The sequence below is a fragment of the Ranitomeya variabilis genome, chromosome 4, assembly GCF_051348905.1.
Source record: "Ranitomeya variabilis isolate aRanVar5 chromosome 4, aRanVar5.hap1, whole genome shotgun sequence".
In the NCBI taxonomy this organism is placed as follows: domain Eukaryota; kingdom Metazoa; phylum Chordata; class Amphibia; order Anura; family Dendrobatidae; genus Ranitomeya; species Ranitomeya variabilis.
Window position 1 is genome coordinate 378,941,862 of NC_135235.1, and position 13,460 is coordinate 378,955,321.

Below are 13,460 nucleotides of genomic sequence, written 5' to 3' on the forward strand. Positions count from 1 at the left end.
TCGACAATCAATTGACAACAGATGGAAATTATTGGCAATTATCAAGACACACTCAATAAAAGAGTGGTTCTTCAGGTGTGGACCACAGATCGCATCTCAGTACCAATGGTTTCTGGCTGATGTTTTGGTCACTTTTGAATGTTAGTTGTGCTTTCCCACTCGTGGTAGCATGAGACTGACTCTACAACCCACACAAGTGGCTCAGGTAATTCAGCTCATCTAGGATGGCACATCAATGCGAGCTGTGGCAATAAGGTTTGACGTGCCTGTCAGCATAGTGTCAAATGGCTGGAGGCGCTACCAGGAGACAGGCCAGCACGCCAGGAGACGTGGAAAGGGCCATAGGAGGGCAACAACCCAGCAGCAGGATCGCTACCTCAGCATTGCTGCAAGGAGGAACAGGAGGAGCACTGCCAGAGTGTTGCAAAATGACCTCCAGCAGGCCACAAATTAGTATTATTTATATAGCACCATTAATTCCATGGTGCTGTACATCAGAAAGGGGTTACGTACAGAGTTATAGATATCATTTACAGTAAATAAATTTACATTGACAGACTGGTACAGAGGGGAGAGGACCCTGTCCTTGCGGACTTACATTCTACGGGATAATGGGGAAGAGACAGAAGGTCGGGGGTGTGGAAGCTCTGGTGGTGGTGAGGTGGCAGCTCTGGTGGTGGTGAGGTGACAGCTCAGGTTGTGGTGAGGCGGCAGCTCAGGTGGTGGTGAGGCGGCAGAATTGTTATTGCAGGCTGTAGGCTTTCCTGAAGAGATGGGTTTTCAGGTTCCTTCTGAAGGATCCGAGGGTGGTGGATAGTTGGACGTGTTAAGGCGTGGAAGTCTTGGGAGGGTCGAAGATTACATGAGGGAAAATATTGGGAGATTAGTTCAGAGATATAGGGAGGGGACAGGTTGTGGATGGCTTTGTAGATCAATGTTAGTAGTTTGAACTGGATTTGTTGGGGAACTGGGAGCCAGTGGAGGGATTTGCAGAGGGGAGAAGCAGGGGAATAGCGAGGAGAGAGGTGGATTAGCTGGGCAGCAGAGTTGAGGACAGACTGGAGCAGTGCAAGAGGGCGGGGAGGCAACACAGAGGAGGGTGTTGCAGTAATCGAGGCGGGAGATGATGAGGGCATGCACAAGAGTTTTAGTAGATTGTGGGCTTAGGAAGGGATGGATTCTGGCAATATTGTTGAGTTGGAGGACAGGTGCAGAGTCGAGAGTTACCCCAAGGCAGCGGATTTCAGGTGCGGGAGAGAGATCAGGTAAGGTGGATACGCAAGATGGGGGAAAGATGATGAGTTCTAGGAAGCGAGAGGTGAAGGAGGATATGGCTGATAGACACTCCGGGATTCTGGACAGCAGAGAGGTGACATCTGGGCCAGAGAGGTAGATCTCAGTGTCGTCTGCATACAGGTGGTACTGGAAGCCATGAGACTTTGAGTTGTCCTAGGCCAAAGGTATAGATGGAAAAAAGTAGGGGCCCTAGGACAGAGCCTTGAGGGAATCCAACAGAGAGAGGGCGGAATGAGGAGGTAGTGTGGGAGTGGGAAACGCTAAATGTGCGGTCAGAAAGGTATGAGGCAATCCAGGACAGGGCAGGGTCTTTGATGCCAAGGGAAGAAAGAATCTGTAGCAGTAGGCAGTGGTCGACTGTGTTGAAGGCAGAGGACAGGTCAAGAAGGAGGAGGATGGAGAACTGTCTGTTAGCTTTGGCTGTGAGTAAGTCATTAGTAATTTTTGTCAGGACAGTTTTGGTGGAGTAGTGGGGGCAGAAGCCAGATTGGAGGTTGTCAAAGAGAGAGTTAGATGAGAGGTGGGAGGAAAGTTGAGCATAGACATGCTTCTCAAGGAGTTTTGAAGTAAACGGGAGCAGTGATATGGGACAATAGCTGGGCATAACAGTTGGGTCAAGGTTAGTTTTTTTTGCAGGATGGGTGTGATGGTGGCATGTTTGAAGGCAGAGGGGAAGGTACCAGAAGATAGCGATAGGTTGAAGAGATGGGTTAGGGCTGGAATGTGCATATGTCTGCACAAACGGTTAGAAACCGACTCCATGAGGATGGTCTGAGTGCCCGACGTCCACAGATGGGGGTTGTGTTCACAGCCCAACACTGTGCAGGATGCTTGGCATTTGCCACAGAACACCAGGATTGGCAAAATCGTCACTGGCGCCCTGTGCTCTTCACAGATGAAAGCCGGTTCACACTGAGCACATGTGACAGACGTGACAGAGTCTGGAAATGCCATGGAGAGCTATCTGCTGCCTGCAACATCCTTCAGCATGACCGGTTTGGCAGTGGGTCAGTAATGTGTGGGGTGGCATTTCTTTGGAGGGCCAAACAGCCCTCCCATGTGCTCGCCAGAGGTAGCCTGACTGCCATTAAGTACCGAGGTGAGATCCTCAGACCCCTTGTGAGACCATATGCTGGTGCAGTTGGCTCTAGGTTCCTCCTAATGCAGGACAATGCCAGACCTCATGTGGCTGGAGTGTGTCAGCAGTTCGTGCAAGATGAAGGCATTGAAGCTATGGACTGGCCTGCCAGTTCCCCAGACCTAAATCCGATTGAACACATTTGGGACATTATGTTTTGCACTATCCACCAACGTAACGTTGCACCACAGACTGTCCAGGAGTTGGCTGATTCTTTAGTCCAGGTCTGGGAGGTCATACATTCACGTGGAGGCCACACACACTACTGAGCATCATTTCCTTGTCTTAACCCCTTCCCGACCTCCGCTGTACTATTACTGCAGAGGTCGGGTCCCCTGCTTTGATGTGGGCTCCGACGCTGAGCCCACCTCAAAGCTGGGACATGTAAGCTGTTTTGAACAGCTGACATGTGCCCGCAATAGCGGCGGGTGAAATCGCAATTCACCCGCCGCTATTAACCAGTTAAATGCCGCTGTCAAACACTGACATTTAACCGGCGCTTCCGGCCGCGCGGCCGGAAATTATCGCATCGCCGACCCCCGTCACATGATCGGGGGTCAGCGATGCGTCAGGATAGTAACCATAGAGGTCCTTGAGACCTCTATGGTTACTGATGCTGGCCTGCTGTCAGCGCCACCCTGTGGTCGGCACTCATAGCAAACCTGCAATTCAGCTGAGCCGATCGAGTTGTGCCAGCTTCTAGCCTCCCATGGAGGCTATTGAAGCATGGCAAAAGTTAAAAAAATCTTTTAAAATATATGAAAAAAATAAAAATATAAAAGTTTAAATCACCCCCCTTTCACCCCATTCAAAATAAAACAATTAAAAAAAATCAAACCTACACATATTTGGTATCGCCGAGTTCAGAATCGCCTGATCTATCAATTAAAAAAAGGATTAACCTGATCGCTAAATGGCGAAGCGAGAAAAAAATTAGAAACGCCAGAATTACTTTTTTTTGGTCGCTGCGACATTGCATTAAAATGTAATAACGGGCGATCAAAAGAATGTATCTGCACCAAAATGGTATCATTAAAATACGTCAGCTCGGCACGCAAAAAATAAGCCCTCACCCGACCCCAGATCACGAAAAATGGAGACGCTACGGGTATTGGAAAATTGCACAATTTTTTTTTTTTTTAACAAAGTTTGGAATTTTTTTTACCACTTAGATAAAATGTAACCTAGACATGTTTGGTGTCTATGAACTTGTAATGACCTGGAGAATCATAATGGCAGGTCAGTTTTAGCATTTAGTGAACCTAGCAAAAAAGCCAAACAAAAAACAAGTGTGGGATTGCACTTTTTTTGCAATTTCACCGCACTTGGAATTTTTTTCCTGTTTTCTAGTACACGACATGCTAAAACCAATGATGTCATTGAAAAGTGTAACTTGTCCCGCAAAAAACAAGCCCTCACATGGCCATATTGACAGAAAAATAAAAAAGTTATGGCTCTGGGAAGGAGGGGAGCAAAAAACGAGAACGCAAAAACGGAAAAGGGCAAGGTCATGAAGGGGTTAAAGCATTTCCACTGAAGTTGGATCAGCCTGTAACTTGATTTTCCACTTTGATTTTGAGCATCATTCCAGCTCCAGACCTCTGTGGGATACAAGGTATACAGCCACACAATGTCAACCCTAATCATCAGTAGCTGGAACATCCAGGGCCTGAACTCTTCAGCCTTCGGATTCAAGACAAACGACCCAGACTTTAACCAAAGACTGAAAGACATTGATATACAGATCCTCCTTGAAACATGGACTAAGGTAAATAATGAATCCTATGTCTCCACCGGATACAGGGAATTATCTGTCTCCCCTGAAAAGCAAAAACCTCAAACAGGGCCGGAGCTCAGGAGGAATATTAGTCTGGTACAAAGAGGAGCTCCATGAACATATCAGAGCAGTGAAGAGAGGAGACAACCACATCTGGATAAGAATAAGCCGCTCCATCCTCACATCCCGGGCCGACATCTACCTCTGCGCAGCCTACGTAGCTCCTCCAGAGTCTCCATACTTCAACCCAGACAGCTTTGAGACCATAAAGACTGAAGCTGCGCATTTCCAGACTCTGGGCAACGTTCTCATCTACGGAGACCTCAACGCAAGAACACGAAGGGAAAGAGACTACCTGACCACTAATGGAAACATCTATATATTTGGAGCAGATACCGACTGTGACAACCCAGTGCACACTGACAGGAACAGCTACAACTGCACAGTAAATAAAATCGGCAGAACACTGTTGAACCTATACCGAAGCCTTGGACTTCGTATCCTCAATGGCCGCACCAAAGGAGACTCACTGGGAAGACATACCCTAAACTCCCATGTGGGCAGCAGTGTGATAGACTATGCCATCACAGATATGGACGCTACAAATATTGGCGCCCTTATAGTCACCCCACAAACACATCTGTCAGACCACAACCAACTGCTCCTATATATCAAATCCACAAAGAAATCACCCTCACAAACCCCGCAAAAGACCAGACTCTTTAGCTTGCCACCATCCTTCAAATGGTCCAAGATGTCAGGCCAAAAACATAAAGATGACATCAACAGACCAGAGATCAAGGAGAAACTTCAACGCTTCCAAAATAACTTGTATGGACTTAACCCAGAAGGAGTACACCTAGTGGTAAGAGAACTTAACGACATTCTCTATGCCATGGCAGAAATATCCGACCTGAAAAGAAGCACCAACAAGAGGCCGAGTAAACAAAATCCCAACAACTGGTTTGACAAGGAATGCAAGACCATACGGAAGGCCCTAAGAATGGCCTCAAATAAAAAACACAGAGACCCAAACAACCCCACTCTGAGAGAAGCCTACTACACCGTACAACGAAATTAAAAAGCCATCCTCAGAAAGAAAAAGCAAAACCACATCTCCACCAAACTCCTCCAACTCCAAGATGCCCTTTAAGACAACAAATTTTGGGAACTGTGGAATCACCTTGGATCCAACCAGAAAAGCAACAGCCTCCACATCCAGAGTGGCAACATCTGGCTCCAGTACTTCAAGGACCTCTTACAATGACATCCCAAGTGAAGACCTGAAACCGGCACAAAAAGAGCTTGTGAAAAAACTGAAAGATGTGGAGGAAAAGTTCAAATATTTCCAAAATCCTCTGGATACACCAATCACACTGTTAGAAATAACAGAAAGGATAACACAGATAAAAGGTAAAAAAAAAGCCAGCGGTCCAGATGGGATCCCCCTAGAAATGCTGAAATACAGCCCTCCCGACATACAGATTGCGATAACAAAACTATTTAATATTGTACTGCAGGCCGGCTGCTTCCCCAAAAACTGGAACCAAGGCCTCATAACCCCTATACACAAAAACGGGGACAAGTACGACCCATCAAACAACCGCTGGATATGTGTCAGTAGCAACCTGGGTACACTCTTCAACTGCATCCTGAACAAGAGGATCCTCACCTTCCTCACTGAGCACAACGTCCTCAGCAAGAGCCAAGCAGGGTTCATGCCAAACCACCGCACCACTGACCACATCTACACTCTGCACAGCCTCAGCAAGAGCCACGTCCACAATACTAAGAATGGGAAGATATACGCTTGTTTTCTGGACTTCAAGAAGGCCTTCGACTCAGTGTGGCACCCATGACTATTCCTAAAACTGCTGGGGAGCGGAATAGGAGGCAAAACATACGACGTCATCCGAAGCTCCTATACTGAGAAGAGTTGCAGCGTGAGGGTCAATGGAAGGAGGACGGCCTATTTCCAACAGAGCCAAGGAGTGAGACAGGGCTGCAGCCTCAGTCCAACGCTCTTTAACATCTACATCAATGAGCTGGCAGTGGCCCTAGAGTCCTCCTCAGCACCAGGACTCACCCTCCATGACACCCAGGTGAAATTTCTGCTGTATGCGGATGACCTCTTGCTGTTATCACCAACTGAGAAAGGCCTCCAAGATCATCTGAAAATCCTAGAGACCTTCAGCAGCACATGGGCACTGCCAATCAACCAGAAGAAAACTAATATTATGGTGTTCCAGAAAAGAAAGCAGAAACCTACTGGCCATCCTACCTTTATGATAGACAACCGTCCACTTACAGAAACCAACAGGTACACCTACCTGGGCCTAGAACTTAGCCAGTCAGGGAGCGTCAAGCAAGCCATAGAGTTACTAAAATAAAAGGCATCCAAAGCCTTCTATGCCATCAGAAGACGTCGGTACCATCTCAAGGCACCAATAACCGTCTGGCTAAAAATCTTTGACTCCATCATTGCCCCAATCCTTCTGTACGGCAGTGAGGTCTGGGGCCCAGCCTCATACCCAAACTGGTCAAAGTGGGATGCTGGGCCGACTGAAATATTCCACCTAAATTTCTGCAAGCATCTTCTCCAAGTCCATCGGAGCACATCAAACAGCGCCTGCCGAGCAGAGCTGGGCAGATTCCCACTACACCTCGCAATAAGGAAGAAAGCGCTGTCATTCAAGGCTCACCTACAAAGCAGCAATCCCAGCTCCTACCACCACAAAGCCTTCCTACAGCAGGAAGCCCCCCAACAAAAAGTGTACAAAGCCAGTCTGACCAAGCCATCAACCTACATGGCCTGACAAAAGGTGAAATCCAGAAGATGATACACAAAGTCAAAGAGGAATATCTCAGCATCTGGAGGAACGACATAAGCAAATCCCAGAAACTGACGATATACCAGAACCTACAGAGGGAGTACAAACTGGCCTCATCTAGAGAAACTAGAAAACCCCAAAGAGCAACAGATCATGAGCCGATACAGACTGAGCACCCACAGCCTACTCATCGAATCCGGGCGGCACCGACAGAACTACAAGCCCCGAGAGAACAGACTCTGCCAGCAATGCCCCCAGTAGGCTGTGGAGGATGAGTCCCACTTACTGCTGAGGTGCCCCAAATACTCCGCAGGGAAGGACACTCACTTCAAGAGACTGCCTGATCTCCTCCCAGACTTCACCTCCATGGAAGAGGAAGATAAACTACCGATAATACTGGGGGAAGATGAAAGTGCAGCAGCCATAGCAGCGGAATATGTCAGTGCCAGCCACAGACTAAGAGGAGCTTGATATGTCATGGACTCCTGTACCCAAACCCTGGACATGTCCCTATCCCCCGACTAAAGAGCCCGATATGCCATGGACTCCTAGACATGTCCCCTATCCTCTAAAAGGAGCCTGATATATCCTGGACCTCTATATGCCTCCCTACCTCACCCCCTATCCCCCTATTTTTTCCATATGCTAACATGTACTTAGTCCTGCCAATAAAGCTCATTTGAATTTGATTTATGTTTTTAATTTTTAGGTTTTATTGTTCTCAACACATTCCACTATATAATGAATAAAGATTTACAACTGGAATATTTCATTCAGTGATATCTAGGATGTGGGATTCTAGTGCTCCCTTTATTTTTTTGAGCTGTGTGTGTATATATATGTACATAATATGTATATGTATTTGTATATGTGTGTGTGTGTGTGTATATGTATATTAATGTTGATGATTTATGAATACCCAAAAGTCATTTTCTCAGTAAATTAGAGTACTTTATAACGCCAGCTTGAAAAATGATTTTAAAGGGACTCTGTCACCTGAATTTGGAGGGAACAATTTTCAGCCATAGGGGCGGGGTTTTCGGGTGTTTGATTCACCCTTTCCTTACCCACTGGCTGCATGCTGGCTGCAATATTGGATTGAAGTTCATTCTCTGTCCTCCATAGTACACGCCTGCGTAAGGCAAGATTGCCTTGTGCAGGCATGTACTACGGAGGACAGAGAATGAACTTCAATCCAATATTGCAGCCAGCGGGTAAGGAAAGGGTGAATCAAACACCCGAAAACCCCGCCCGTATGGCTGAAAATTGTTCCCTCCAAATTCAGGTGACAGAGTCCCTTTAAAGTCTGAAATGTTGGCTGCTGAAATGTATGTTCAGTAAGTGCACTCAATACTTGTGGCTCCTTTTGCATCAATTACTGCATGAATGCGGCGTGGCATGAAGGCGATCAGCCTGTGGCACTGCTGAGGTGTTTTGAAGCCCAGGTTTGAAGCCATAGATTTTCTATGGGGTTAAGGTCAGGCGAGTTTGCTGGCCAATCAAGCACAGTGATACTGTTGTTTTGAAACCAGGTATTGGTACTTTTGGCGGTGTGAACAGGTGCCAAGCCCTGCTGGAGAATGAAATTTCCATCTCCAAAAAGCTTGTCGGCAGAGGGAAGCATGAAGTGCTCTATAATTTCCTGGTAAAAGGCTGTGCTGACTTTGGTCTTGATAAAACACAGTGGACCTACACCAGCAGATGACATGGCTCCCCAAACCATCACTGATTGTGGAAACTTCACACTAGACCTCAAGCAGCTTGGATTGTATGCCTCTCCACTCTTCCTCCAGAGTCTGGGACCTTGATTTCCAAATGAAATGCAAAATTTACTTTAATCTGAAAATAACACCTTGGACCACTGAGCAACAGTCCAGCTCTTTTTCTTCTTGGCCCAGGTGGCCAAGGAATGCGACACTTGTAGCCCATGTCCTGGATATGTCTGTGTGTGGTGGCTCTTGAAGCAATGACTCCAGCAGCAGTCCACTCCTTGTGAATGACCTTTTCTTAACAATACTTTCAAGGCTGCAGTTATCCCAGTTGCTTGTGTGTGTGTGTTTTTCTACTACACTTTTTCCTTCCCCTCAACTTTCCATTAATATGCTTGGATACAAGTCACCAGTCTTCCCCATGATTGTGGAGCCTACTGCAGCAAACTAAAGGACCTTTTTAAACGCTTAGGACGCCTTTGCAGGTGTTTTTTGTTAATTATTCTAATTTGCTGAGATAATGACTTTTGGGTTTTCATTGGCTGTAAGCCGTTAATCATCAACATTAACAGAAATAAACACTTGAAATAGATCACTCTGTCTGTAATGACTCTGTAATAGGAGTTGCACTTTTTGTATTGAAGAACTGAAATAAATTAACTTTTTGATATTCTAATTTTGTGCGAAGCACCTGTGTATATATCTCGTTTTTTTCGGACTATAAGAGACACCGAGCTATAAGGCGCACAAAGGTTTTAGAAGGGAATAATAGAAAATAAATTGAAGCACAACAATGTGGCTATGACGCACTGTTATGGGGTGGGTTTTCTGCTCACACTGTTATAGTGGTCGTGTCCCCCAGTTCTGTATTAATATCCTCCATTCAGGTATATATGATCCCCATCCTGGTATATACGATCCCCATACTGGCATACGTGGCCCGTCATCCCCATCCTGATATACGTGGCCCCCTCATCCGCATCCTGTATATGTGGCCCCCCTCATCCCCATCCCGGTATACGTGGTCTCCTCATCCCTATCCCGGTATGCATGGTCTCCTGATCCCTATCCTAGTATACGTAGTGAGAAACTAGTCGCATTCATTGCTCAGGTGTAATTTTGGCCCATTCTTCCAGACAAACACTCTTTTCAAATCAAATCCTAAAGGTTCTGTATGCTCCTTCTATGAACTCTGAGCTTTAGTTCATTCAATAATTTGTTATTGGATTCAGGTCAGGTGATTGGCTGGACCATTCTAAACATCCACTTTCATTTTTGATCCTTTTTATTCTTCCTAGACAGAGCTGTACTACATGTTTGTGTCCATGCTTGTTTCAGTGTAGAACTTTCCAGTCTGCTTCACAAATCATTGAGTTAATTTCGCTGTTGCGTTACAAAAGTTGTTTTCTTTTTTATCTTGCAGGTGTATGTCTAATGAAGAAGCTCCTCTGAATTCATTCCCAGGAAGAGGGCCATCTGGTAGGAGTCAAAAAACTAAAATGTGTCCCACCACACTACCATCTGGTCATGCTGCATCTATGAAGGACCCCATCTGCAGCCTTGCTGCGACTGACCGCACTCGGCCTGGCCCTCATTACATCAGCTCCACTTTCACCTCCTCTTGCTCCCCCCTCAAAGTTAACAAGAAAACCAAAGGGCTAATTGATGGCCTTACTAAGTTTTTCACTCCATCACCTGAGGGACGCAGATTTCACAGGCGAATTGTAGACCTCTCAGTATACTGCCGACCTAGGAAAAAACCTAATGACACGGGTGCTACACACAAGCTAAACTGTCCTTCTCAACCTGCCCCTTCTCCTTTTTCACATATCACCTCCATGTCGGGCTACAGTCCCGGCTCACAGAAATCCAGCAATTCTACCACATCCAGTTCCCCACAGAGTTCATCAAGTCACTCCAGTGCCCCTTCCCTCAGAAGCCTCCCCAGTAACAGTCAACTGAAGGGGCTCTTTGATGGCCTATCCCACATCTATGCTACCCAGGGCCAGCCACGCCAAAAAAGCCAACCAAGTTATGCACCTCCAAAACGTTTATGCCGCAAAGGCAGACTTTACCCTTCAACCCACTACTTTGGCAAGAGGGAAGCTAGGAGTAGACTTCTACTCCCACACCCTAATCTTTCTGGCTGGGCAGTATCCCGCGGTCGAGCTTTAAAAGCATTGGCTCAGTTCAAGCATTCATCATTCCTTATAAAGCACAGGACAGTAGGCAGGTTAAAGTATAAAGCAGAAGCCATAGGGGCAAAAGACAGACCACCAGAAAAGAAAAATCTGGCAGACAACAAGACTAAGCCCACCCAGGATGATGGTAAGCACAGGCTTAAAAACCTCTCCATAGCCTGTTTTTATTTAGTCTGTTTTTTAAATTTGTAGTATGTCTGCAGATAAATTTGCTTGTATCCTTAAAGATCTTGCCACAAAGCTTTGTACACTGTTGTATAATCCACCATGTTTTGACAGATTATAAATGGCTCACAAGCGACATATATGGTATCTACTGTATGAAAGTGAACTTGTATTCTTGTGATACCGACATATATGAGCTTTTCTGGATTATGTTTGCCCTATGATTGTTTTTGAGGTGTACAAATAATACATCAGACATATGGCCCGAAAGTGACATAAACATCGCATTGTTTGCTGCACTTGCATGTATAGGACTGTTATAAACGAATATGTGCAAGGGTAGATAGCGAAGCGAGCTCCATTGCCTGCAAATACGATAATCAATCTGCTATTCTTCACGTTTTTCACATGAAAAATAAATACTATAGCACTTGAATCTCCCTTCACTGTCCCATAGGATCATTCTGCTAAAAGTGTTCACCTGATTTCCTTTCTGTTTCATTCTTCTAACAATATTTTTTAACTAACCCTTCTTCCTTACACTTTGCCCTTGTCAGTGCTATTCTGAGCAGATTAAGATCTTTATTTCCACATCTTACGACTTTTAACAAAACTTCTTTGTAGCCTCCATATGTCAACTGCATCTGGCTTTTTGGCATGGCTGGTACTGCTGACCTCATCGCTTCTTCTGGCTGGTCTATTTATGTGAGCCCTGCTCTGCTTTGTCCCCTTCACTGCTCTGCTATTAAGCCCCTCAGTCTGTGCTCTGTTGCATCCATTCTTTAGCGGGTTTACACTCCATTCCAATATATTCTTCTGTCTAACATCATCTCCATTTTGCGTTCCTTAATATACAATGTCTAATATTTTATGTAGATTTGTTCTGCTCTTGTTATTACTATTAGTTGCTATTGCATGTGACTATATCATGACTCTGTACAATGTGCATATTGTACAGAACCATAATAAATCCCCAGCATCCATGGCTTCTATGGGACTTTACTGTAGCACCACAGACTTTGTGATATGCCATCAAATATGGAATTCTGGAGTTCTTCACCTCAGTGGGCTTTAAAGTACCATATGTGGTACAGAGCTGCATGCACTTCATGCGCCATGGTACAGCCATAGTGCAAACAGTTCAGAGTGGCAAGTACATACTGGTAATAAAGTAATGGAATATAATGGAGTCTTGAATTTCATTTTTTTCAGCGTGTCCCATAAATACTATGTTTATCATCTAAAGTCAGGAATGGAACAACTATATTTGTCATTGTTTGAGAATCCCAGTGTATGTTGGAATACTCAAATGAAGTGTCATCTGGGGCAGAGGCTTCGGAAAATGACGCAGCCTTTGCCCCCTACCTGAAATGAAGTGTCATCATTGGCCTTCGTTTCAGGGGCTGGGATAGTCCTTGTGCGATGTGCACAAAGACAGCGCACTCTCTCACCGGCTCAGATCAGCCGTAACCAACTGGCAGCTGAGTGCACTGTCAGTGTGCATTATCCAAATACCCAGCATGCAGAGACCTGTCCTGCCCCCGCATTGTTCGCCCAAGCACAGGTCCATTTTTACACAGGGTGATGTGCTGCTGAGAACAATATTCTTTTAAAAAAAACTAAAATGATTTCACCCAACAGTTAGTGTTCTGCTCGTTTGTCGAGTGATAAGTAACCTGTTAAAGGGACTCTGTCAGCACAGAATGACTGCGCAAACCAAATACAGCTGCTCAGTGAATCATGGTGTGGCCAAACAATTAAAACTACACTTTCCCAACTGCTTGTTTTCCATCTTGCTCCACCCCCCTCTTCTTTGATTGACAGCTCTGTCTTCATAGAGCCAGAGAAAGGCAGAGAAACAGTAGATGAGAAGGTGCACTAAAATGTTTGGCCACGCCATGAAGTACCGAGCGCCTGTATATGGTTTGAAAAGTCATTCTGTGCTGACAGTCCCTTTAAGACTGCAAGATCATTGTTATTGTGCTGAGTAAATGAACCTTTAGACAGATTTGCTGTCAGAAGATAATGTTCTGTTCTCTACATCGCATTTCAGATTATTATGCAAATTGGAGTTGTGTCCTAAAGATGTAATTCTTTGTCAACTAAACTCATGGATGCTGTTGTGCATCAGGGCTCTTTGGATCAATCTCAAACACATGTGAAAATTAGTTTGCTAGGAGAGCCCAATTAAAGGAAAACTACTTAAAAAGAGCATTCCACATTTGCACGCATCAGGTTTCAAACAATATGTGAAAGAAAAATGAACTCTCCTCTCTTCTGCTGAAAAGTGTCAAATAGTGCATTGCCTTAGACAAGGAATGAAAATATTAGATATCTCACGAA

The 13,460-nt window shown here is 45.3% G+C and overlaps 1 protein-coding gene across 1 annotated transcript in view; it reads left to right on the forward strand.

Moving 5' to 3' along the window:
* Window positions 1-13,460, forward strand: part of KAT6B (lysine acetyltransferase 6B) — a 318,128-nt gene that overhangs the window by 126,128 nt on the left and 178,540 nt on the right. Inside the window, exon 7 of the mRNA XM_077250789.1 lies at window positions 10,175-11,079. Coding sequence (XP_077106904.1) covers window positions 10,175-11,079 — 905 coding nt within the window. The remainder of the gene's footprint in view (window positions 1-10,174; window positions 11,080-13,460) is intronic.